The sequence below is a fragment of the Pseudonaja textilis genome, chromosome 4 (assembly GCF_049901715.1).
Source record: "Pseudonaja textilis isolate UNSWEBS1 chromosome 4, rPseTex1.2, whole genome shotgun sequence".
In the NCBI taxonomy this organism is placed as follows: Eukaryota; Metazoa; Chordata; class Lepidosauria; order Squamata; family Elapidae; genus Pseudonaja; species Pseudonaja textilis.
The window spans coordinates 4,833,255-4,860,068 of record NC_141993.1 but is presented as its reverse complement, the minus strand read 5'-3'; the positions used below and the strand labels follow the sequence as shown (position 1 = coordinate 4,860,068).

Below are 26,814 nucleotides of genomic sequence, written 5' to 3'. Positions count from 1 at the left end.
CTCATTCTTCTTTTCTTTAGACTAGCCAGACCCAAATTCTGCAGCTGTTCTTCATATGTTCGATCATCTTAGTTGTTCTTCTCTGAACTTTTTCCAAAGAAAGATGAAAGAAGGCAATGGGGGAAGGGGGGGAGAATCTACAAGTTTACCTGTGTTTAAGAATGGGTAGGACACCGTTAGTTTTGACAGGAGATTTAAAGGAAGAAGAGATGGCCCCATAATCAAATTCTGTGATGGTCACTTCAAGAAGCCAAGCTGCTATGTTATGAATCAGGAAGCTGAGGAAGTAAGAGATGGCCCATCCATCTATTTCCAGTCTGCTTCCCTTCTGGATGCATTGATTCAAATGTTGATTCTGTCTACTTTCATCAATAGTTTAGATCTTATTTAAAAATAGGCACGTTGCTGCAAGCGTATGCACATGTCAGCCAAGAAAATGGCACAGGATAAAAGGGCCTTCAGATGGAGGGGAAGGACACTTAAGGTTGTTTTGTGAATTTTCAAAAGGCTCCCTATTAGGATGCAAAGGCAAAAAAGATAGATGGGGCATTTGAAACATAACCCTTAGGTATAAAGAAGAAGGCGATGTCGACCCTCTTCCATTGTCTGGTCAGGAAACCCAACCTGGATTTGAGTTTGAGTTGAGCTAGACCTGAAGAATGGTTTGGTTTGAAAGGTTGCTAACTTATTGGATTTCTCCGTTTGTTTGTTTTTTTAAATTCCCATGAAATAGATTTTCACAAGAAGGTCATAAGGAAAGAATAACTTCAACAGATTAATTGCCTGCAGGTGAGGCATGCTGCGGGCCCCATCAGCCAAGTTATTCTGATTGAGAGAGTCCAGGAAAAGAGCCTTCTCTACTATGGCTCCTGGCCTTTGGAACATTTGCTCCCTGGAGTAAGATCAGCTCCAACTCTCCTGATCTTCCACAAGATGTTAAAAAACCTGACTCTGAGTGTTGGCTTGGAGTTCCAATGGAGGGGCTTCAGACTGGGATTGGTTGATTAACCAGTGGAATGGCTTGCCTCCAAAAGTTGTGAATACCCCAACACTGGAAGTTATTCTATTCTATTCTATTCTATTCTATTCTATTCTATTCTATTCTATTCTATTCTATTCTATTCTATTCTATTCTATTCTATTCCATTCCATTCCACTCCACTCCACTCCACTCCACTCCACTCCACTCCACTCCACTCCATTCCATTCCATTCCATTCCATTCCATTCCATTCTATTCTATTCTATTCTATTCTATTCTATTCTATTCTATTCTATTCTAAACAGATCCCATCTCTCCCTTTCTCATCCTACTCCCTCCCTCCACATCTTATAATTGGGGCTGGATCCTTACAGTATTTTATTTAGATCTTCTAAGTTTGTATGTTTTTTTTTAAATCTTTTTTAAAATTGTAAGTCACTAAGTTACCCTGTGGTAAGATGGGTGGCCAATAAATTTGACAAACAAGTGAGCACATACATGAAGGTAAAAGTTCACCTCGCACCAACGTGCTAGTCATTTCCAGCTCTAGGGAGCGGTGCTCATCTCCATTTCTAAGCTGAAGAGCCAGCACTGTCCGAAGACATCTCCATGGTCATGTGGCCGGCATGACTAAACGCCTTCAAAGGCCCACTGTTCCCTTCCCACCAAAGAGGTCCCTATTTTCCTACTTGCATTTTTTATGTGCTTTCGAACTGCTAGGTTGGCAGAAGCTGGGACAAGTAATGGGAGCTCATTCCGTTATGCAGTGTAAGGGATTTGATCCACCAAACTGCCAACCTTTCTGATCGACCAGCTCAGCGTCTTAGCCACTGAGCCACCATGTCCCTATGAGCACACACACACACACACACACACACACACATTCTATGAGACCTTTGGTGCTCTTTGAGTTTGGTTGTTTCAAGCTTAGAGAATGCAAAGGACTCCACAGTTCAACCTTGAGCTCCCAATATTCACTTTTGTTGGTAGATTAACTTTCTGCAGAACTGAATGGTGCGTCTACTGTCCCACCTGATAGCCAGGTCACCAGCTGTCTTCAAGGTATTTTCCTAATCTCATCCAAAGAGCTTTTGCTCCTGGTGACCACAATATTAACTGCGGCAATGCATTCTCACCTGTCAGTTTTCTCTTGTCTCTTTCAATACTTATTAACTCGGATGTGTGATTTAGAGAGTGTTACTGTTTCCCTGTAACTCGGTCTCTCCACACTGTCCTTAATTTTAAATATCTCTTAGCTCCCTCCAGATGGCTTCTTTTCAAATTGAAACATCTCAAGTGCCTGGGGACATAGATAGTCCCAATGATGCTATTAGTATGTGCCGGACTTCTCTCTCTCTCAAACAGCACAAGGGTTTTCTGATCAGCGTTTCTCACCAAGAAGTCTTCTCTTGCCTGTCATATTCATCACCTCTCTTTCGCATTCCTACTTCATGTAAAGGAGAATATCTGTAGCTCAGGGACACAGTGGCTCAGTGGCTAAGACGCTGAGCTTGTCGATCAGAAAGGTCGGCAGTTCGGCAGTTCGAATCCCTAGCGCTGCATAATGGAGTGAGCTCCCATTCCTTGTCCCAGCTTCTGCCAACCTAGCAGTTCAAAAACATGTAGAAATGCAAGTAGAAAAATATAGGGACCCCTTTGGTGGGGAAGGGAACGGTGTTCCGTGCACCTTCAGCATTTAGTCATGCTGGCCACGTGACCACAGAGATGTCTTCAGACAGCGCTGGCTCTTCGGGTTTGAAAAGGAGATGAGCACTGGTGCCCCATAGAGCTGGAAGCGACTAGCACAGATATGCGAGGGGCACCTTTACCTTTACCTTATCTGTACCTCAGTGTTGAACATTAGGCTCCTTGGTGCTCTGTGAGCCTTTTTTTTAAAGGGGTGGAGACAAACCAATATTTTCTAAGACACATTTTTTACTGTTTTGTTTTTTTTCCTCCTATGTACTCAGTTCTGTTGATTTTCAAGAGTGGAAAATTTGCATCAGATGGAGGAAACTTTTTCAGTTGCTTCTCCTGAGCTTCCATGCACCATATTATTTTATTAATTAGTCCTAGGATTATGAAGAAGCTAGTGGAAAAAAATGCTTCTCTCTTGCTGAGGTTTTTAATGCAGAGCTACTAGAAGTTAGAGCAGGTCTCTCTCCCTTTCATTGCGATTTGTTTTTAGTGTCACGATTCACAATTGTCACCATTTGCTCTCATAAAACAAATAGGGAGTACCTCTTTGTAGGAACTTTGGAGGAACTTTCTTTCTCCAGTAGGAGAAATAAATAATTAAATAAATAGGAAGGAAGGAAGGAAGGAAGGAAGGAAGGAAGGAAGGAAGGAAGGAAGGAAGGAAGGAAGGAAGGAAGGAAGGCTGGAGGGAGTGAGAAAGACAAGGAGGATGAAAGGAAAGAAGGATGGAGGGAGGGAGGGAAGGAGGAAAGAAGGAAGGAGAGAAGGAAAGAAGGAAGGACAGAGGGAAGAAGAGAGAGAAAAGAGAAAGATGTATTATATTTTATGAACTGTAAGCTGCCCCAGAATCATTGACTGAGTTGAGCAATCATAGAAATTGAACAAACAAATAAAGTTGCAAAATTGCTACCTACTGCTCTTTGAAAGAGGTTTCCTTCCAGACGCTGTTGTTTTTTATAATTTTCCTATCACCCGTTGGGTCCTTATGTCACTATGAATCCATCTTTGAACAGCCTCCTTCCCAAGTGCCACTCAGCCCTTGCGTTTCAAAAGCCCCGGGGATGAGAAGAATAGCGAAATTGACTTATTCAAATTGCTGAAAAGGCTTTCTCCAGGTGACCTTGCTACTCCTGGCTCACTTTGGGTGTAGATTTAATACCCAATTATGCCTTCAGTTTGCTTACAGAAGGTGGGAAATATTATTGTCACCTTCTGTGAGCAGAACGACAAATGGCTCGGCTACCTTTTTTTTCAAGTCCCTCTTATTTGGTAACTACAATGCATTTTTCTTTCTGATACAGCTCCTCCCTGCATGGCCTTAACCTCTATTTCTTTTTAATTTAACGCAGCAAAGCATGGCAATGGCCCCAGAGGCCTTTGTCCAGAGAAGCCATAATTCAGTGGTTCAAAGAGGAACAGATTCCACGGCGGGCCGGCTTGGAAAGAAACTCCAACGCTATCGCTCCTTGGTTCCATGGTAAAAAATATATATAATAATAATCTTTATTAGCATTCTGAAGTTTGAAGGTCCTTAACCCATCTGCTTTCTGGGTGACGGTGAATTTCTAGACATACTTTTTCCCTGAAAGGTTGATGGCTTTGAAATGTGTCCAGCATAAGTTTATAAGCTGAACTGCCTTTTTTGTTTTGTATTTCCTTTTTTAAAAGATAAAATGAAGCTGATATATCTCCAAAGGCAGGGGTGGGATTCTACCGGTTCGGACTAGTTCCGGTGAACCCCTTTTCCGACGATCAGCTGCCTCCAAACTGGTTTGCTGTAGGCCCGCCCGCCTGCCCTCCTCTGCTCTTTCCTGTCCTTTATTTCCTGTTTTTAGAGGCTCAGCTGTTTGATTCATAGGGGCTGCAGATGAACAGCTGAAAATGGGTCTCTTAAAATGCAGGTTGCACACGCGAAGCACGCGCTCAACGAACTGGTTGTTATACTGGATGAACTGCACCCCTGTCCAAAGGGCATACCCCAGCTTCACACACACAATATTTATTAGTTGGAGTAACCTAGTGGCTGATGGTGACCAATGTAGTGACCCAGAGATGAAGATGCTCGCCTCCCACTCAGAAGGTTGAGAGTTCGATCCTAGGCAGTGGCAGTTGTTCCTCTATCAGGGCGCAAAGAGAAAATATTTGCTGTGAACTCTGTGTAGGTGTCAGGAAGGGCATCTGGTCAGTAAATGCTCAGCTCCATTCACTCACCCTGACTGAATGGGATTACTATTTTTGCAGAAAGTGCTCAAATAACTTTATTCCCCAGGTGGTTTACAATATGAAACAATAAACTGCAGTTTATAAATACAGTAGCATATATTGTTTAGGATAAAAGTTGGCACTGAGAAAGAAAACTAAATAACATATATTCACAGTGGCACAGAATCACCAGACTTCATTTGACTAAAAGGAGACAAAGGGGTTCACAATACTTTGAAAAATGAAAACAAAAAAGCAACCCTGACCCTTTTAGGTATTTAAACACTCTTAAAAGCTTTTTCCAAGTAACAATTCTGTTCATAATCTGCATCTCACCAGAGCAGAACTAGAGAATCTGTGGTGGCTGTTTTTAATACCAGGCACTTAAAAATAAATGACTTGGAGCAAATGTAATTGCATAGAAGGGGGGTGGGAGGAAGGAGCATGAGGAAGGGAAAGGTCTTGGAGAGGAACAGACCACATCTGATCAAAAATTTAATGTGTGAAAGAGGGGAGGATATTCTGAACTAGAACATCTTTTCTGATAGACATCAATTTCTGGAATTTCAGAGAACTTCAAGCTTAATCTACAGAGTACAAACAAGCAACAAGTGATAAATTAATAAATTAATCATTGTTCTGTTATTCTGACAATAGCCCTATATCAAGTAGATTTATTTGTTTTCCAAAATAGAAATTTTTCTAATGAAATTGTCAATAGGTACAAATGGAATAGAATAAGACTGCATAGCATGCTTGGAACAATTCTGGATCAATTCTGGAAGGACCATCAAAGTAGGAAGGAGAGAACTTTCTGGAAGGTCTCATTCGGCTTTACTTTTCCAGGGTCAGCTAAGCTTGGTGAAAGGCCACAATAGCTGGTCACTTAGGACCAACTTTGAAAGTTCAGTACACAGTCATTGTCTAGCTTGTTGTGTGGCAGTCGGATATCTTCCAGTAATGCTAAAATTTTTGGGAAGTTCATAATCTAGTTCATAAAACTAGAGAGCCAGCTTGGTCTAGGGGTTAAGGCACCAGGCTAGAAAGTAGGAGATCGTGAGTTCAAGTCCTGCCTTAGCCATGAAAATCTGTTGGGTGACTTTTTGGCCAATCACCAGTAGGTGATGAGTTCTAGTCCCTCCTTAGCTATGAAAGCCAGCTGGCTTTGGGCCAGTCACCCACTTTCAGCCCAATTTACCTCACAGGGTTGTTGGTGTGGGTAAAATAGACAGAATCAGAGGTGGTATTCAGCAGGTTCTAATCGGTTCTGGAGAACTGGTAGCGGAAATTTTGAGTAGTTCGGAGATCCAGCAAATCCCACCTCTGACTGAATCTGCCCCCTCTATTCTCCGCCTCCCATCGAGCCCCAGCTGATCAGCTGGGTCTTCTTTTGTTGCTCTGCACAGAAGAAAGCAGGTTAGTGGGGTGTGGAGGGAATGGAGATTTTTCAGTAATCTTCCTCTGGAGTGGGAAGGCAATGGAGATTTTACAATATCCTTCCCCTGCCACACCCACCAAGCCACCCCACCCCCACCAAGGCATGCCCACAGAACTGGTAGTAAAAAAAATTAATTCCACCACTGGACAGAAGGTGTGTTGATATGTTTGCTGCTTTGAGTTCTTTGTATATATAAAAATGGTGGGATACAGATAGATTGATAGAAAGAAAGAAAGAAAGAAAGAAAGAAAGAAAGAAAGAAAGAAAGAAAGAAAGAAAGAAAGAAAGAAAGAAAGAAAGAAAGAAAGAAAGAAAGAAAGAAATCTTTCTGCAAATGATTATGGCCACTTTCAAGATTCCATCTTCAATAATATAAAACAAGCAATTTCCTAGATTGATTTCCCCTTCTCTTTATTCACAAATACTTTCATTCTTCAAACAGCGTGTTGCTTTACTCTAATTCTGAATAATTGTTTAAGTGTGTTCATCTTTCTGAATGGGCTGTTATTCTAGAGCTGTTGTAGTTGATTAAAGGGGAACCAAGACATTATCAGCCAACTTGATAAATGTTTCAGAGCTGCAGTCTCCCAAAGGAAGCAAGCAGAATATCCAAGCAAGGTAACATGAGCAGTGACATATGGCAAGGAGAAAGGAAGGGAAATATATATAAAATATCAGCATTGCTATTATGGTGAAATGAGAGACCCAGAGTCCTGAATTATTCATACCGATGATCTAATTGCTAATGTGAAAATAGATTTTGCTAGCCTCCTACAATACGCCAAACATCTTTGGTTTGTGTTTAACTCAGACTCAGGTGTTTATGTACTACGAAGACCAAGGATGAAGTTGCTTTTAGTGATTCAAAAAGGAAAAGAAAAGAATGATGGTGCTAAGATAGATGTAAAGAGGGGTTGGCATCCACTTATTCAAAGGTTTATGAATGAAAGCATATTGTTGGCATTGGGTCCCATTCACTGACTTCAAGACGAGTTTCCAGTTCAGTGTAAGCTTTTCGTCTAACATTGTGTTTAAAGCAATGAGGAGCAGCCTGGCAGCCCAGTGGAGAAGACACTTGCCTCCCACTTGGAAGATTGAGAGTTCAATCCTAGGTAGCAGCAGATGTTTCTCTTCAATAAAGGAAAATATTTGTAGCTCAGGGTTGAAATGAGGAGTCCTTGGTGCTCTCTGAGCTTGTTCATTTTCTTGCAGATGTTTCCTTATCCTAACTGGGTAACATCACCAGTGGTAGCAAATGTTTCATTAGCCTAACCTAGTTGGGGTAATGAAATTTTTGCAAGAAGACAAGCAAGCTCAAAGGGCACCAAGGACCCCTCAGATGTTTCTCTCCTCAGGAACAAAAGAAAAAAAAAAGTCTGCTGTGAACTTCATGTAGGTATCAGGAAGGGCATCTGGGCAGTAAACATTCTGTTCCAGCCAGTCGCCCCGACCCTACCCACTGATTAATTGTTCTCACTGTCAGGAAATTTATCCTGAGTTCCAGGTTGCTTCTCTCCTTGATTAGTTTCCATCCCTTGCTTCTTGTCCTGCCTTCAGGTGCTTTGGAACAGCGGTCGGCAACCGGTGGGCTGCGAGAAAATTTTGGTGGACCACAGCATGCTGAGGTGGGGAGGCGGGGCAGTCTCCCGTGTCATGGCTGCTGCCTCCTGCCTCAGCGCATCGAGGAGGCTGAACACCAGCGGGGAGAGTGCAGACCTCATGAGCCACAGGAAGCAGCTGCCCTCAGGTGAAGATGTTGCGAGGGGGAGGCTCAACCCCCCCCCTCTTCCTCCTCGCCAGAAGTGCTCACACGCTCAGTGGGAAGGAGGCGGCTTGTCAGGGGCCAGAGAGGCGGTGAGCACTTTGCATGTGAGTGCTTCTGTCGAGGAGGAAGATAAGCTTCTGGGTGGGGTGGGGTGTCAAGTCTCCCCCTTGCAACATCTTCCCTTGAGGGCATCGCTGGCAGCCACTCAACCTCCTCGATGCACAGAGGAAAGAAACAGGAGGTGACACCAATTCAGAGGATCCTTTCCCCTTACCCGCACCTCCTTGCAGGCCAAGCCTATGCGTCTGTGTCAGTTTCCTTGTCCCTCTCACCGCTCTGCTCTGCTGCCCCACCACCATGGCCCCAACTCTCACTGCCTGGGGAAAGCACAGGAAAAGTGAGCAGAAACAGAGCTCTCGCTGGAGTGAAAGAGCTCAGATTGAGGAAGGCACCGGCCAGAGAAGACGGAAACTGCCACCTTTGAAAAGCGCTGCTTTCTGTTGCCTGTGCCTTCCGATATCTGCTCTTTTGCCCTAGCGAGAGCTGTTTTTGATCGCTTTCTTTTCCTGGAAGGGAGGCAGCAGAGACACCAGGGCTGCTCTCCCCCCTCAGCAAGCCAGGCCTGGAGGAACGCGAAGAATTGCAGGCGAGCGCTGGTGTGTTGGACATGCCAACACATGTTTCCAGCATGCTCTCCTCTGTCCCGAAGTAGGACTGAGTGGTGGGAAGGGAGCAGGGAGAAGGGTAGGAGGGAAGGAGAAGCCAGGCTGGCTTTCCTTTGGCATGGGGAGTGGGGAGACCAAATGCACAGACCAAAAGACTGCCGAGGAAGACGGGCTCCTAATAACCAGCCTGTTTGTGCAGGCGAGAGCTCAAGCTTTTCTGGGCTCGACACCTTCCTTTTGGCCTCCACACAGGGAGGGATCCTTCTCTGCTTCAAAGCAGTGGGGGAAACCTGGAGCTCAGCTTCGCCGAGTCCTCTTATGTGGAGGCCGAAGTGGGGGGGGTGTTGCTTGGTTATTAGGAGCCAGTCTTTGTCTGCAGTTCCAGCCAGGCCCTCCTTCCCTCCCCCAACTCCAGGCAGCCACACCTGGAAAAGGAGGGAGAGGTTACCTCTGACTTGGGGGAAATATAAGATGGCTCTACTTTTCTTCCGTTTGAGGGGGAGCCAGTTCCTCCCTATCCAAATCTTCCCAGCCTCCAGGCACCATGTGGCTTCTTAAATCCTCCCTCTTCCCCCCCAAAAGGATGAGAGAGGCCCCTCCTTTCCCTTCACTCTGTTCCACAATTATAATTAAGCATTTACAATTTTGTTATAATTAAATAAGTGTGTGTGTGTGTGTATGTGAATTTAAAACAGAAATGGCTGTGAGAGCCTGACACACAGATGAACACAATACACAAGACTGATGATGGCAGATGAGATTCTGCTGAAACGTTGCTACAACTTTAAAAGCACAACTATAATGACGTGGGAAAATACCCGAACAAAGCTGAATACCATACATGTAAGTACCTGTGGAAACTTAAGAAAACACACACACACACACACACACACACACACACACACACACACACACACACATATATATATATATATATATATATATATATATATATATATATATATATATGGATCTTTGGTTATTTGGTTTTTCTCCCACGTAACATTGGAAGTATCCAGGCAACGTTTGATGAAGTCTCATTCATCATCTTCAGGCTTGTGTCTTCAGCTCTGTGCTTCTCAGAGTGATGAGAAGCACAGAGCCGAAACAAGCCTGAAGATGATGAATGAGACTTCATCAATGTGCTCAGATACCTCAATCTTACGTGGGAGAAACCCGAATAACCAAAGATCCACATACTAATACCTGCAAGAACCTCAGAATATATATATATATATATATATATATATATATATATATATATATATATATATATATATATATATATATATATATATGGATCTTTGGTTGTTCGGGTTTTCTCCCGCGTAAGATTCAAGTATCTAGGCAACGTTTCGATGAAGTCTCATTCATCATCTTCAGGCTTTTGTCTCCGGCTCTGTGCTTCTCAGAGTTTAATAAAATTTATATTTAATATAAAAAATAAAATTTTTATATTAAATACATTATCTTTTTTTAAAAAAAATTGTATTAGTGGTCCTCAGGATTTAAAAGTATGAGTTTAGTGGTCCCTAAGGGCGAAAAGGTTTGGAGAATAGCTTGACTCTCTCTTCTTTGTGGCAGCCCCTCAGATATTGGAAGACCACTATCATGTCTCCCCTGGTCCTTCTCTTCATTACACTAGCCAGGCCCAGTTCCTGCAACTGTTCTTCAGATGTTTTAGTCAGGAGTGAGATTCAAAAATTCCAGCAACCGGTTCACTGCCCAGTTACTGGATGGGTGTGTCTATGGTGAGTGTGGCCTAACAGAACTTCTGGCAGGGCCATTTTTTGCCTTCCCAAGGTCTGGAGGCTTCCCTCGGGCCTCTGGGAGGGCAAAAATGGCCTCCCCGGGCTCTGGAGGCCCTCCGGAAGCTGGAAACAGTACTTCCAGAAGGCCATTCCCCCCTCCCCTCCCAGAACCTCTGTGTGGACCCTGCATCGAAAATGGGCCATGTGGAAACTCCTGGCCATGGCAGGACAGGGTGGGTGGGGTCAGCCGGTCAATTCAAATACTGGTTCAGCAAACTAGATGCAAATTTAACATCCAGTTTACCGAAACCAGTCCAAACCAGTAGAATTCCACCCCTGGTTTTAGCCTCCAATCCCCTAATCATCCTCGTTGCTTTTCTCTGCACTCTTTCTAGAGTCTCAACATATTTTTTACATTGTGGCGACCAAAATTGGATGCAGTGTTTCAAGTGTGGCCTTACCAAGGCATAATAAAGCAATATTAACATTTGACGTTATCTTGATTCTATCCCTAGAACTGTGTTGGCTTTTTTGATGGCTGCAACACAAATCTAGCATTACACATGTTAATATCCACTTCATCCTCCAATGTTGGTGTTCATTTCATGGTTTTTGTTTCTCATTTGATTTAATTGGAATGCTATGAACAAAATAGCAAAATGCTGACCCCACAGGCAACTTCCTTACAAACGGCCTCCCTTTTGACCCACCTCGTGGCTACACAAATTACAGGGAATACTTTATTGATTCTGCCTCCAAGCAGCAGCCACTTAAACTGTCAGTCTGAAATCTTCCTTGGCAGTTGTGAAATTTCTGAGGTTCCTCAAAGCAACATTACGCTCATGATCTGCCCTTGTTGGATTTGCTTGCACTTATAGAATCATCCGAAGGAAATACATGTGATTATGCTGCACTATAAGGAAGAGTCAGACAGCAAAACTATTGCCTTTCAGGAAACAGTGGGAAGCCGTACTTAACTGACTGATATTCCAGTGGGGAAGAAACAGGATAACGTTGGAAAAGAGAAAGGCTCAAATAATAGCATAGAAAAACAACAAGGATGATTAGGGGCCTGGAGGCTAAAACATATGAAGAACAGTTGCAAGAACAGACTATGGCTAATCTAGTGAGAAGTAGGACTACGAGGGAACATGATAGCAATGTTCCAATATTTGAGGGGCTGCTCCAAAGAAGTGGGGAATCGACTTATTTTTCAAAGCACCTGAAGATAGTACATGAAACAATGGATGGAAACTTATCAAGGAGAGAAGCAACCTGGAACTAAGGAGAAATTTCTTGACATTGAGGACTATCAACCAGTGGAATGGTACAATCAATTTGTTTGAAATGGTATAGGATCTCTTGCTTGAGCAGGGGGTTGGACTGGAAGACCTCCAAGGTCCCTTCCAATTCTATTATTCTCTCTCCCTCTCCCTCTCCTTCTCCCCGCTATCTAATATACAGAACTCATGACTTCATTTTGAGTTCATCATGACTTCACGCAGGTATTAGATATATAAATGAGAATGAGTAACTTATTCCTGACTTCCTGGGAAGAAATGGCAAACTGAAGATGTCTCTGTATAAAGTGGAGCTAAAGACCACAGTGGAATTAAAAGTCAGTGAGTAGAACGGGTTCTTCAATTCCTCTCTGGACCAGGAGAAGCCTTGAGGTTGCCCACAAGTGCTTCTCCCAGGGATACCACAAGACAGCAGTCTCTGGTGGGTTTACTGCTCTGGGAGATGAGAAATCAGCTACCCAGTCTGATTGTGCCTGAACAATCAACTGTGCACCCCAAATATTCCTGATCATTTGAAAAAAATGCTTCTTTTTGAAAGTAAGTTGATTGAACTCTGCTTTGCAGTACCTTGGTTTTTTCATGTCTAACTTAGCGGTGATATTTACCATTCTCTCCATGTTCCCCAATACTCAGACTGGGTTTTCTTCTCCATACTTCTGGAATAAGCAGCTATTTTCAAATTAGCACAAGTACCTAGTTAAACACAGCAGATGGGAAGCTGTGAATGGTAAGGGATGGAGTCAGCAACCGAGTACCTCATCAATGGCAGTAATATGATATCTTGTCTTTTATCAAGCTGCCCAATTAACCTTTAGACAATTCAATAGCCACACAGCATGCCAAACTTTTTGCTCTTCCATCACTAAATAATTGAAGTTATGTCAAGAAAATGTATCATTGAGTACACTGATGTCAACCAAAAAAAACAAAACTCTGTTGACAGTAAACTCAGAGGAGAGGGGAAACAAGGTCAATTAAATCAATATTATCCCTTCTTTTAATTATTGGTGTTGGCATGTCCAATAGATGAATTAATTCACACAGTGTGTCTGTAACACAGATAATTTGCTAATGTAAGATATTTTCATAGTTTCCTGAAATCTTAGGATGGTTGGAAGATATCTTGGTATCTCATCTAATCTATTGTCTTTCTCTCTACAAAATCCACTACCAGAGATCTTGATGGATCAAACAAATCCATGAAAAGATCTAACAAGAGAAGTTAAAATGACTTGGAAATGCAATCAAACATTCTTCCCATGAAGAAAACCAGAACTTTCTCTAATAAATATAGAATGCATTTTCTTCTACTTATCTGAGTAGTGTTGGGACAAAAAAGAGAGAAGAAAGGAAGGAGAAAAAGAGAGATAAACAGACAAAGATAGAAATATGGCTAAAGACCATAGTGATTCATTACTGCTCCATATATAAAATATTTTTTTTTATTTCAACGTTCTTGACAGGGTAGCATTTCCGCTCTAGAAGATATAGCAAAGGAGGTTCTGTATCAAACATTGTTCTGTTTTCTGTCCTCCACAATAGAGAACTTTTTGGGACATTTATAAGATAGATAGTTGCCATAGAATCCTAGTTACTCCATCAAAGATAATGACCACGTTCTACTTAGTAACTGAAGAAAGAATAAGCTTTAAGCATTATTTATCAAAGGTAAAAGATGGACCCATCTATTTTTTAAAAGAACATGACTTTTCCTGATTTTTCTACCAGTTAAATTGGTTTATTCCAAGGGAAGCAAATTGAAGCAAAACCTTGAAAAGACTTTGGATTTAAAAGCCCTCTTACCAATTCAAAATTGCAAGATTTACTTAGAACCCAAGAAACTTTGAATACCCTTGAATGAAAAACAAATAAAAATAAAACACAGGAATGGTTTTTTTTTAACTTCCTTAAACTTTTGCTAAGGAAAACAGTCCATCACAAAACAATCTGTTTTGTTGAATTAATCTACTGTGATGGAACAGTCAGGCAGCCAGAAGTGGGAAAAGATGTTGGTGCTGAGATGTATTTTTTTTTACCCTACTTCAATATATCCCTCAGGATCTGAAAAAAAAAATATTGCTCTCAGTGGGATTTTCTTTGGTGAAACTCTTCATAGTTTTTGAGTGTTAAAGCTCGACTTTTGTAAACATTTTGTTTCCTGGCTGAGGAAAATTGCACTTGAAATGCTCGGAAGAGTTTGCTAATCAGGAAAAAAAGTGAGAAGTGCAGAAATGATTGAAAAGCATATTTTTTATATTTATTTTTATATATGAATTAGTTTCCTTATTTTTAATGCAGCTGGATCCTTGAGAATTCTTTAAGATAATAATGGAATAATAGAGTTGGACCCTTCTAGGTCATATAGTCCAACCCACCGCCCAAGCGGCAGATCCCACACCATTTCTGACAAGTGGCAGTCCAGTCTCTTCTTGAAAACCTCCAGTGATGAAACTTCCACAACTTCTGAAGACAACTTCTGTTCCATTGGTTGATTGTTCTGACTCTTTATTTCTCTTTATTTCTAGGTTGAATCTCACCTTGATCACTTTTCATTCATTGTTCCTTGTCTGGCCTTTAGGTGCTTTGGAAAACAGATAGAACATAATAGTTTTGCATTGTTATTGCCTTTTTGATCTTCCTTTCTGAAAATTTTAATCATCGTTTTAAGTGCTAAAAGTGTTTTGGATTTATTGATAAACAATTACTTTAGACAACAGTCCATTTTAAATTTTATACCATGTTTAAAGCGGGGGAGAAAGACGACTGCAAAACAAAGAAATGTCTTATGCAGACAGATTGCCAATAATCACCCTACTCATAAAATTCTGTGAGGACTTTGCAGAACAGCTGTATTTGTTGTATCTTTTTCATTCAGACCTTTTGACATTAGAATAGTAAATCTATTGCTTAAGGAAGTGCCAGTGCCTTCCGTAGGGTTTTCAGATTTTATCCAAAGGCAGCAATTTATTTATCTCGATACAGATCTGGTGGATCTCACAGTTCCTTGACTAGATTTTCACAGTATCGCACTAGAGATCTGTCACAATCATAGATTTAAAACACTGTTGAAATAATTAGATCCTACTAGGAATTCCCCCAAATGTCCCCCAAATACATTATTGTATACCATGTTTCCCTGAAAATATGACCTACCCTGAAAATAAGCCCCAGTCTGTTTATGTGCATGCCTAAAATAAGCCTTCTCCCAAAAGTAAGTAAGTGAAGGGGGTGGGCGTGGCCAGCATAGGAGTTGGCAGATGCAAACAGACCGATGGTGTCTGGCAGCAGCCACAGCCTGTGCAGCACAGGTGAGTTGAGTACCATTGGGTTGGTGGCAGAGGTGGTATTCAGCGAGTTCTGACCAGTTCTGGAGAACCAGTAGCGGAAATTTTGAGTAGTTCGGAGAACCAGCAAATCCCACCTCTGACTGGAGATTTTACAGTGTCCTTTCCCTGCCATGCCCACCAAGCCATGCCGCAAAGAACTGATAGTAAAAATAATTGACTCCCACCACTGGTCAGTGGATGCCAAACACGCACTTTGCAGAGTCGCAGAGGCTTTCGACTCACCTCCTGCAATCCTGATGCGCAGCAATCTGCTGTGCTCCACAAAGCAGCTGTGCTTCAAAAGCAGGACATAAAGTTTAGTATGGGAGCCCAGGAGGGTTGGTGGGCCCAACAACAGAGTGTTGGAGATAACCGGTTTGGTCTTCACTTCTCATCGGTGCTACTGGCTTGGCAGAACCGGGACAAACCGGTAGAATACCACCACTGTTGAATACCTGTGCAAGCAGCAGAGGCAGAAGTATGGGAGGAGGCAGGCGATCTGGACACATCCTGTGGGCTGCAGGAAAGCTAAGCGGTGGTGGATTGGAGTGGCAGGTGGCTGTGGGAGGCTCGTCTTTGGATGGCAAGACCAGCAGCAGACAGAGGCAGAGGCATAGGTGTGAGGCAGGTGATCCAGATGTGCAGGCCATGGGAAAGCTGAGCAGTGGTGGGCCAGAGTGTTGGCTGGGTGCAGGAGGCCTGTCTTTCTATCTCTTGGCTTGCCTGTAGCCTGTGTGGTGCCTTGGGATTGCCTGCCTTCCACTCTGTGCCTTCTGCTCTGCACAGTCCCAGAGTGCGCCGACTTAGGGACCACCGGGCTGCAGCTGCTGCCAGATACTGTCGGTCCCTGCATGCTTGCCGGCTCTTGTGTGTGTGACAGGAGGCAGGGTGCCCAGCCGGGCTGATCATCCTGAAATTATGTTTCTCTGAAAATAAGCCCTAGTGCTTATTTTGGTGCCCCCCCCCCCCACAAAGGACCAGGTCTTAGTTTCAGGAAAACATATCTATCGGGAAGCTGCTTTGGAGAAACTCAGTGTGTTTTTCTTGGATTTTTGGGACTGACACACAATCTATTTTAATTCCACCCACCAGTGTGGTGTGCATCCTAGATCTCATTCATTTCTCTCTCCCTGATGCACAGCATCGGTGAAACAAATTCTCCTCTGATTAGTGGGTGCATATGTGTTATTGACAAAAGCAAATCCTGTGTCTCTGCGCCCAATGTATGAGCATCTAAAATAAGCGGGAATAAAATGCCCGTTCTTTTTTCTTCTTCTCCCCTTTCCACTGCCAACTAATTAACTGGAACAAAGGCTTTGTCGGCTTCACATGAAGTGTAATAGAGGGGGCATCCCAAATTACATATTTTTCTTTACAAGTGTTCATAATATGGAACACACAATGAACCACATGCTTTAGGTTAATAACTAGTTTCACACTTTGAAAAGAGCTGTGAAATAAAATCAACATTGTTCTCTTCGCCTATGTATCATTTTCTCTCTCTCTCTCCCTCTCTTTCTCCCTCTCTCTTTCTGTATCTCTCTCTTGCTCTCCATCTTTCTCTATCTTCTTCTTTTCTTTATCTCCCCAACTTTCTTCTATTTTTCTTGCTCTCTGACCCTTCTCTTTCTCTCTCTCTCTCCTTTCCTCCCTCCCTCTTTCTTTCTATATCTCCCTCCTGCTCTCCTTCCCTTTATGTTGCCTTCTCTTTCTTTCTCTATCTCCCTCTCTTCTATTTCTCTCTCTCTCCCTTCTATTTCTCTTTCTCTCTCCTCCCTCTCTTCTTCCAACCTCCTCTCTCCCTCACCCTCTCTCCCCCTTTCTCCTTCTCTTTCTCTCTTTCTGTATTTCCCTCTTGCTCTTCATCTCTTTCTCTCTGTCCTTCTCTTTCTCTATCTCCCACTTTTCTTCTTTCTCTCTCCCTCTCTCTCCCTCTTTCTCTGTCTTTCTCTCCCTCTCCTTCTCTCTCACACACTTTCATAACTTCAAATTTTGTTACAGAAACAGAATATTTTACTAATCTCTTTTGAAGTAATGATACAGCTATTAGTTGCAAATAGGTTTTTATGCACTGGACTCTGCTACACCTTATATATGAAGATTGCTTGCTAGATGGAATCCATTTATTATAATTACTGCACACCTCTCTTGCTGAAAGTTCCTATTTTTAAATGTTTATAATTAGATTGCACTTGTTGCACTAGGTAGTGCTAGAATGCTTGTAGTTTGGCACTTCTCAGGCAGATCTGTGGAATTTTACACTAGTTTCCAGCTGATTCCCCTCCCCCCCATTTTGAGTGTGTATGTGTTCCTGTCTGTCTGTCGTCTGTCTATCTATCTATTTTTCTATCTATCTATCTATCATCTACCATCTATCTATCACTAAGGAGGGACTGTCCTAAAAGCAATCTTTAATTGAAGAGAAGATTGACAGCCAGGCCAGGAACAAAGGACCTCTATATGAAACTGAATACAGACATTGATTGAAATGATGAAATCTAATTCATCAAGAAAACCAACCATAGGTTGGAAGAGAGTAATTGCCATAAAACACTTAAAGCTAATTTGGAAAAGGGTGAACTAAATAATTTAAAGAGACAGAAGCAAAGGCTGACAGAGACAGAAGGTAGGTGAGCAGAAGAAAATGCAATTAATAAAACAGGCGGACAGCAAAACTGAACAGGCACAGAAGTGGGTGGAAAAGAAAATTGGGAGAACCACCAGGATACAGATGAGGGAGAAAACCATGTTGGTTTCATAGACATTTATCACGAGTCATTACATTTTTCACACACACACACACATGCACACTGCAGGTGGGTGCCAGATTGACATCAACTCCACTTCCCACAAGCCCATTCTCTACCTTCCATCTGTCTGTCCAACTTTGCAGTTACCACACTGATATATTCTCATTGTGTTCCTTTCTCATTATTTACTTCATGGTTCTACTTTTTTACTTCCGTTTACAAGCCTTTTCGTTTTTCCTCCTTTGTATTATTGTAAGCAGTCTAGGGTAGCCCCACAATGATATAGGCAACAAATAAATGTAACGACAATAAATACCCACACACATAGATACACATACAACACTTTCCCATAATATGGATAGTTTTGTACTGAAATATCAATAACATGCAATATTCTTCTAGACAAGCTTTATATGTACATTTTTCTATACAAAGCCCAGACAACTGGGACACAATCTGGACAGTATTGCAGGGAAAGTTTGTTTAAAAGTGGAAAACAATTTTCTCCAGCATTTAAAATGTGTTGAGTCTGGCAAAGTGCGGGTTGTCACTAAATTAGAAGCGGGAAAAGAAGAAGAAGTGGCATCTTATGTTTGTCTCAGTGAATAATTCAGCCAAGTCAACGATTGGTGGTAGATCCTTGTGGTCTTCAGTGAAGACAGGAGGGCGAAGACAAAAAAATAGAATCATCACCTATGGTTTGTTTCAAAGAAGCATTAATTTGCAACTCCACTTTGCAAGCAACGTGCAGCAACAACTAATACCTTCTATTGTGCAGCACAGCTTGTTAGTGAGCAGGGGGGAAATATTTCAACAGCAATTTGAGAAAAGCTCTGTAGTGCTTAATAATCTGGATGAATCGAAAGTTCAGGGACAATGGGAACCTAAGTATGAGTCAACAGTAATTGCATAACTAATTTGCAGGGAAACAGCTGGAAAACTAGAGAGACAATTTGGTCTAGTGGTGAAGGTACCAGACTAGAAAACGGGAGAAGGGGAGTTCTAGTCCCAGCTGGGTGACTTTGGGTCAATCACCAGGAGACCATGAATTCTAGTCCTGCTTTAGCCATGAAAGCCAGTTGCGATACTTTGGGCCAGACATTCTCTCTCAGCCCAATCTATTTCACAGGGTGCTTGTCCTGGACAAAATAGGAGGAGGAAGATGTGTGGAATGTAATCACCATCTTGGGTATTATTTGTAAAAAAAATAATAAAGGTTGGATGCAAATAAATAAAAATAGAACCAAGTCTTGAACTGGATAATTTCTTCTGGTCTTCAATCATGGACACAGAAGTGGTACCAAAGGCCCCAATAAGCCATAATGTGGCTTCTGGTTTGATTCTACTTCCACCTCTGTATTGAAGGCTTACCTCTCTAGTATCTGCTCTACAAGGTCCCCAACTGCAACCTTTCCCAACTGGGTTGGAGAACATCTCCTTAATTTGGATCCAAGAGAAAGCGGCTTTCCTAATGGCATGGATTTATCTGTACCAAGATTTTTGATTCTTCCTTTCATGTTAGAACATAGAATCATGGAAGGTCTTCTACTTCAAGCAGGAGATGATATACCATCTTGAGGAGAAGGGCTACTTCTTGAAAACTGAAAACTGACTTCACTGATGTGTCACACAAGAACATTTCATAACTCTCTCTAAGAAATGTCTATAACTTTCCTTGAGAACCCAAGCTGACATTTTGAGAAAAGTTGAAATTGTCTCTGAATATTTCCGGCTTTTTTTCCCCTCAAAAATTTATATGATTGATTGCCTAGAAGGATTTCTTCTTTTACCTTTCATTTGTGTTAGTTATTCACTTCTTCCACCAGTGTCAAGATTGTCCTTCTGCCAGTAGCACAACAAGCAGTTGGGTATTATTTTGTGCCGGTGAGTCCATGAATTCAGCTTTTTTTGTACTGGCAGATGGTCTATCCTTCCAGCAGTTTAGTTTTCAAGGCCAGCTGTTTTTGATTTATTCTGCATTGCATTGTTGAAAAAGAGGTTTATAATTTTTTTTTAATGCTTCAAGTAAAACAATAAAAGAGCCGTAATATTTTGGAAAGATCATTTGTAGCGTGGTAGATGGGATTCATTTTTTTCCCACCTGTTCTTCCTTCCTCTTCGAAATGCACATCTGTAACACTCAGGGGAAAGACACAATCATTTTTTGCATCGCAGAATTTTTATGAGATTTTATCATTTCAAACCAAGGGTGGGTTTTCTGAATGCCATATTAATCAACTGCAGGATTCAACCAGAAATGAACGCCTTGTTAAGCAGTTTCAACAGTATCTATCATTGAATTTCTTTGGGTAAGTAACAGAATAACAGAGTTGGAAGGGACCTTGGAGGTCTTCTAGTCCAATCCCTTGCTGAAGCCATTCCAGACAAATGGTTGTCCAATTTCTTCTTCACAACCTCCAGTGTTGGAGCATTCACAACCTCTGAAAGCAAGTCGTTCCACTGGTTAATTGTCCTCACTGTCATGAAATTTCTACTTAGTTCCAGGTTGCTTCTCTCCTTGCTTAGTTTCCATTTGTTGCTTCTTGTCCTGTCTTCAGGTGCTTTGGAGAATAGTGGTTAAATATTGTGTAAATCTTCTCAAGCGTTAAAAGCCAGCTTTGCTTTTGAGCCCCATCTTAAGTCCATGACTTCAAACAATATGGGGAGATTGTTGTTGAAGGAATTATAAATAAAAATAAACAAAATAAATGCACCCAATTTTTCACGTGAACCTCTTTTGCTTTAAAGCCGTGGCTTTGTAAATCCCTTTGTATAATGATTTTTTTAAAAAATAAAAAAAAAATAAATCAATGTGAGGGGACCATGAAAAGGAAAAGGTCAATCTGGCTGATTGCCTCAGACATCAAAATTGTTCAAATCAGCCAAATAACAGCGATGGGAGTTCAGAGCAGTAAATTCTCTGGAGAGACAATGAGGAAGCAAGATCACTTGATAAGTGTTTGAGAAGGATTTTCACAGATGTTGTTTGTGTTTCAATAGCCATCCCAAGGCAACACATTTGTTGAGTTTTCTCCTCTTATCTAGTTGCTTTCTCGTTGCCATGAAAACAGCACAGTCTCTCTTGGAGCCCCAGAAGGTCATGTTTCCATTGCCATAAAAGGCACCGTCTTGACAAATGGTAGAGCCAAGCCAAACCCAACTGCAGGAGGAGGGAAGAGAAGGTTTTCTCCAGCTGTGGGGGACTATCCGGAGATTAAGATCCATAAATTGAAGGGCGTGTTGAGAAATGTAATACTCAGAGGCATTGAAAAAAAACAGACAAAGTGAAATCAGAGTTATTGGAGAGAAAGGGACTGTTGGTCTTAGCGAAAATCAGGCCTTATTTATTTAAGAAGAAACAACTTGAAAAGTTTCTCAGCTTTCATGGCAATCTAATTCAATCTCACTCCTCTTTCTTCTCTCTTTCCTCTCTTTTTTCTTTCTTTCTATCTCTCCTCTCTCTCTTCTCTTCTTTCTCTTTTGTTCTCTCTCCTTTTTCTTTTTCTTTCTCTTTCATATCTCATTTTCTCTCTCTTTCTCTCCCTCTCTCCTCTCTCTGTTTCTTTCCCTCCTCTCCCCTCCCCTCTTTCTCTTTCTCTCTCTCTGTCCTCTTTCCTTTCCTCTTTCTCTCTCTCTGCCTCTGTCTTCTAAATCTGACAACACTTCTCACCTTCACTTCCACAATGGCTGGCTAGGAATGAAATTGAATAAAAAATATCTGGTGAGAAAAATAAGCTGGGCTCAAGCCAACAGTGATTTTCCAGGAGTAGTTGTATTTGAGAGGAGGCAAACAGCTTATTTGGAATAAAAAAACAAGATTTAGAGCACGCTCGGTGTGCTTTGTCTGTTAATCATAGCCAAAGAAAAGCTGGGTAGTTTTGAGTTCAGCGTTTCTATGGTAATAACAGGTTTTAGGGTGCAAACATTCTGGAATGGGGCATGACTTTGCTCACTTATTTTCAGAAGAACAGTATTGTTAATTGCACACAACTCGAGAGTTGGTGTAGGTTAACTAACCTAAACCTAAATTAACTCAAATGAATGTGGAGAATTTTAAATTCAGATTCGGAAGAAGATAGTCTGTATGTGTGTGTTCAGTAAGTTATGAGGTATCAAAAAATCATCAAAATTGGCTTTAAACCTCACGCCACATTAACTTATACCCTGATTCACTGTCCTCCTTTTTCCAATTTCCAGCACTGCTATAATCGTACCCCTTACTACAGCAAGCATATTGTTACGTTGAACAGTTCCCAGCCCTTAGCATAAAAACATTGGATATGAATTTTGTACACAGTTGATTTCTTACAATCTGTATTATTCCAATGTTTGGCCTGTATGGGCAACAATGCATGATGTTTGCTTATAACTGGCTTGTTGGAGAATTCTCCATGAAAGAAGGGGGAAAGCTGTCCAGGGAATGGCAATCATTACAAAAATCTCAGCGGTTGTCTTTGAACTAATTTGATCATACTAGACTCAGAACAAACAGTTGCTTGATCTCTTGGTTGGGGAGCACTCAACAGCTGGAGGTTGAAATTTTGTCATTAACCAAGTGAGAACTTCCTTCAAGGAAGACATTGATTGAATCTATTTGACTTTGAAGTATTCTCATTATTAGTGGCTGGTTAATTGTCATGTGTGCATGTGTGAAAGAGAGAGAGAGAGACAAACCCCATTTAGATGTGAAATTCAAGCTACCAATCTAGAAAGAGAATACTTGTACCTCAAAATTGAACTGTGGGGTCCTTGATACTTTATCAGCTTGATGGTTTTCTTGCAGATGTTTCATTATCAAGTAGGTAACACCATCAGTTTTAGAAGGTTGAATGTTAACTTTCCCACTTCTAGCACCGATAATGTTACCTAGTTGGGCAATGAAGCATCTCAAAGCATCAAGGACCCGACAGAAACCTAGACTTAGTGAATTCTAGTCCCACCGTAACCCCAAAACACTTTGAACCATTCACTTTCTCTCAACCTAAAAGGGCTAAAGCCATGGCAAACACTTCAAAAAAGATTACCAAGAAAACTTCAAGACCTGAAGGTACATAAGGACACAAACTTTTGTGAGATGTATATAATCTGAGATAATATCATCTCCTCTCCCTAAACTGTGAAAATATTTTTCTGCTATATTTTGCTATATTCTCTCTCTCAAAGATCAGCTTCAATAGCAAGGTCATATTTCTAATATCTGATTTTTAACAGCCCTTCTTTTCTCTGAGTTCCTCTGATTTATCCGGTGGATAGTGAGGTCAAAGTTAGGAAAGAAAAGCAAGTTGCAATCTATTAGACCAGCATTTATTCTTCTCCCAGAATCTTTTTTCCCCCCCATTGTGTTGACTTGGGTCCAGTTGTTTTCTTCTTCTGAATGTTTTATATTTGATCCACTTGCATTGCCATCCAAATTAATTCATACATTGGTGTTTCCTCTGTGTAAAAGATGAGATTATTTTTGCCTCTAGCACTGGGGAACTAGAGATACTGAATTATCTCCAGGCACTTTTGATGAAGATTTCTAGTTTGCTGCCACTGGGAACTCTGCTTCATTACCAGTGTTGTTAGGATACCGTGCGAAGCATCAAGTCTTCCCTGCCACTCCTAATTATCCCGAGCAAGGTTGCTCAGGGTTTATCAAGTGAGTCTGATAAAGCATTATTGATCTTCTACTGCCTTTATGGTGCTTCATGGGAGGGAACAAAGAGGACGGTGGTTTCTCCATGCTTAACCGTTCTGCTGTGCTCCTGATTGGCTGCTGTTTGGACTAGAGAAAAATAATTGTTGGAGGATCCAATTTGAGTTGATCCCTGGGACCAAAGATTTATTCTCCCAAGCTTTCGGACTTGTGCTGGAGTCCCTCCTGAGGAAACTTCTCACTCTCCAGAAAGGGACACATTCTGGAGAAGTTCTCTGAGGATGGATGGCGGCACAAGACCAAAAATTTAGAAGAATAAACCTCTGATCTTGGTGACGTGCAACATTATACTGGGACATATATATTTGCCTTCATTCTCAATAATTGTTGGCTTTTGGCCAGAGATGGTGTTCAGCAGGTTCTCATCAGTTTTGGAGAACCGGTAGTAGAAATTTTGAGTAGTTCGGAGAACTGGTCAATCCCACCTCTGACTGTCCCTGCCAACCACATCTCTTCTCTGCCTCCCATCGAGTCTCAGATGATTGTCTGGGTCTTCTTTGGTTGCCCTGTCAGGAGAAGAGAGCTGGAAAGCAGGTTAGTGGGGTGGGGAGGGAAGGGGGATTTTTCAGTATCCTTCCCCTGGAATGGGGAGCCTAAAACATATGAGGAACTGTTGCAGGAATTGGGTATGCCTAGACTAATGAAAAGAAGGACCAGAGGTGACATGATAGTAATTTTCTGAAATCTAAGGAGTTGCCACAAGGAAGAGGAGGTCAAGCTATTCTCCAAAGTACCTGAAGGCAGGACAAGGTCCCTTCCAACTCTGTCGTTCTAAGTGAGTAGACCTCCAAGGACACATCAAGGGTCTTGAAGAAGTAGCACTCCTACACACTCAGTTTCTAGAAAAGGTTATCCCTAGAGTGGCCCAAGCAATCCCAATCTCATAGAAGTAGTCCTCAACTTACAGCTTTTCATTTAGTGACCATTCAAAGTTACAATGGCACTGAAAAATGTGACCTTATGACTGTTTTTCACAATTACATGATCACATGATCCAAATTCATATTTGTGACCCGTTACTAAGTCCTGAAGGGGTCACGTGATCCCCTTTTGCAACCTCCCGACCAGCAAAGTCAACAGGGAAGCCAGATTCACTGAACAACATTGTTCCTTGTATCAATGGCAGTGATTCACTTAATGGCTGTAGCAAGAAAGTTTGTAAGATGGAGCAAAACTATTAAATGTCTTGCTTAACAACAGAAATTTTGGGCTCAATTGTGGTCATAAGTCTAGGACTACCTGTAGTCTGTTCCAAAGCCTAATTAAAATGGGTGTGACACTCAGTAAACTAGGAGTAATAGTATAAATTCCTATTTTCTTTTCTTTGTGTGGCTTCTCTCTTTCTGCTAGAACTGCCAGCTACATAAGTCACTTTCATTTATTTTGATACTGGTAGGTATTATTAGTCGGCAAGAAGCAGAAGAATTGTTGATGAACAAGCCAGAAGGGACATTCCTTGTGCGGGTCAGTGATAAAATCTGGGGATATGCCCTTTCGTACCGGCATCACAATGGCTTCAAACATTTCTTGGTGGATGCGTCAGGAGACTTCTACAGCTTCCTGGGAGTGGATCCCAACCGTCACGCAACACTCACGGATCTTATCGATTTCCACAAGGTAAGAGTCACTAGGGAAAGACTAGTCCCTGAACTGGACAAATTAATAATCCATAAGAAAGGAGGGATACTTTAAGCCAGGGGTCTTGAAACTTGACAGCTTTAAGACTTGTGGATTTCAACTTCCAGAATTCCTCCTTCCGTCATGTTAGCTTAGGAATTCTGGGAGTTGAAGTCCACAAGTCTTAAACTTGCCAAGTTTGAAGACCCTCGCATTAAGCATTTGATCTATGGACAAAATTCATATTTATTGACAGACTTAGCTCCAGGAAGCTGCTAGGTCAACTGTATCTAGTTTGCAGAAAATTCAGAAGCTGCTGTGACCATTGCAGAAGATTGCAGCAACCAACTGCTCCAGCTTGTATTTCTAAATTCGATGTGCTCTTTGAATAAGATTCCCAAAACAAGGTTTGCCCATGTTCAATTGTAACATGGACAGCATGGCAGGAAACTGACCGGAAATTGTATGGATAAGGTGAAGATTTTGTGTGAATGTCAGCTGTGTGGGGCTGTGTATGTCTAACATTATTCTGCAAGTTACTAAGTGAGTAACTGGCAAGGGCATATGGTACACACCCTTCATGCGCAATCACTCAAAATTTGGTCTTCTGTAGCTATCTTAGGACCTGAACTTAATTTTCAATCCTCCTTTATTGCATACAGGTAGTTTGAGCTCAGGGATGTGATGGCTCAGTGACTAAGACGCTGAACTTGTCAATCAGAAAGCTCAGCAGTTTGGCGGTTCGAATCACTAGCGCTACATAATGGAGTGAGCTCCCGTTACTTGTCCCAGCAGCCTCTGTCAACCTAGCAGTTCAAAAGCATGTAAAAAATGCAAGTAGAAAAACAGAGACCACTTTGGTGGGAAGGGAACAGTGTTTGTGCACCTTCGGTGTTTAGTCATGCTGACCACATGACCAAGGAGACATCTGGCTGGCTTTGTAACGGAAATGAGCACTGCCCCCGTCGAGCCAGAAATGACTAGCATGTATGTGTGAGGAGAACCTTTACCTTAGCTTGAGTTCAGCACGATTTAGTCAACTTGGCTGATCTTAGATTTTAGAAGGTAAGCAGGGTCAGCCTTGCTTAGAACTGAGACAGAAGATCACCTGAGAAATTCAGAATAGATCAGAGATGGTGGTGACAAATCACTCATCCCCCTGCTTTATTCCTACTCAGTCATGCTCGGCCAATTTTGCACCAGTACAACATGGTTTTAAGTTTGTAGACTGAGAAGCACTTCAAACTTACTTGAGATACTGATAGAACTGAAGACTTGTCCTAATCAATATTTTTCATTCTGCTGGTGACATTTATTTTGCATTTGCAGGAAGAAATAATAACATCTTCTGGTGGAGAGTTGCTTCTGGAACCTTGCAGTCAGACGAAGAGCACTCCTGACTATAATTTGTTATTTGAATGACTGCTTTTATGGTTTACTCACCCCCTTCAGGACCCTAGGAGAGATTCTGAAGAACCAGAATTATTAGCAAAAGAGCCCCTCTCTGAGAAGTGAGGTACTTGTTATTGCCAGATTATCATCTGCAACCTGTACGAACAGATGTCTTACGTAGACAATCCAAGTTTCTATCTGCATGCATTATTTATGTCGTACATAATGCA

General features: G+C 41.7%; 1 protein-coding gene across 1 annotated transcript in view; it reads left to right on the top strand.

The window, feature by feature from the left end:
* The window catches only part of SH2D4B (SH2 domain containing 4B), a 69,723-nt gene extending 43,109 nt beyond the window's left edge, over positions 1-26,614 (top strand). The window contains exons 6-8 of the mRNA XM_087933876.1: positions 4,029-4,156; positions 24,972-25,192; positions 26,522-26,614. Of these exons, the coding sequence (XP_087790002.1) occupies positions 4,029-4,156; positions 24,972-25,192; positions 26,522-26,614 (442 nt within the window). The remainder of the gene's footprint in view (positions 1-4,028; positions 4,157-24,971; positions 25,193-26,521) is intronic.
* The last annotated feature ends 200 nt before the right edge of the window (positions 26,615-26,814 follow it).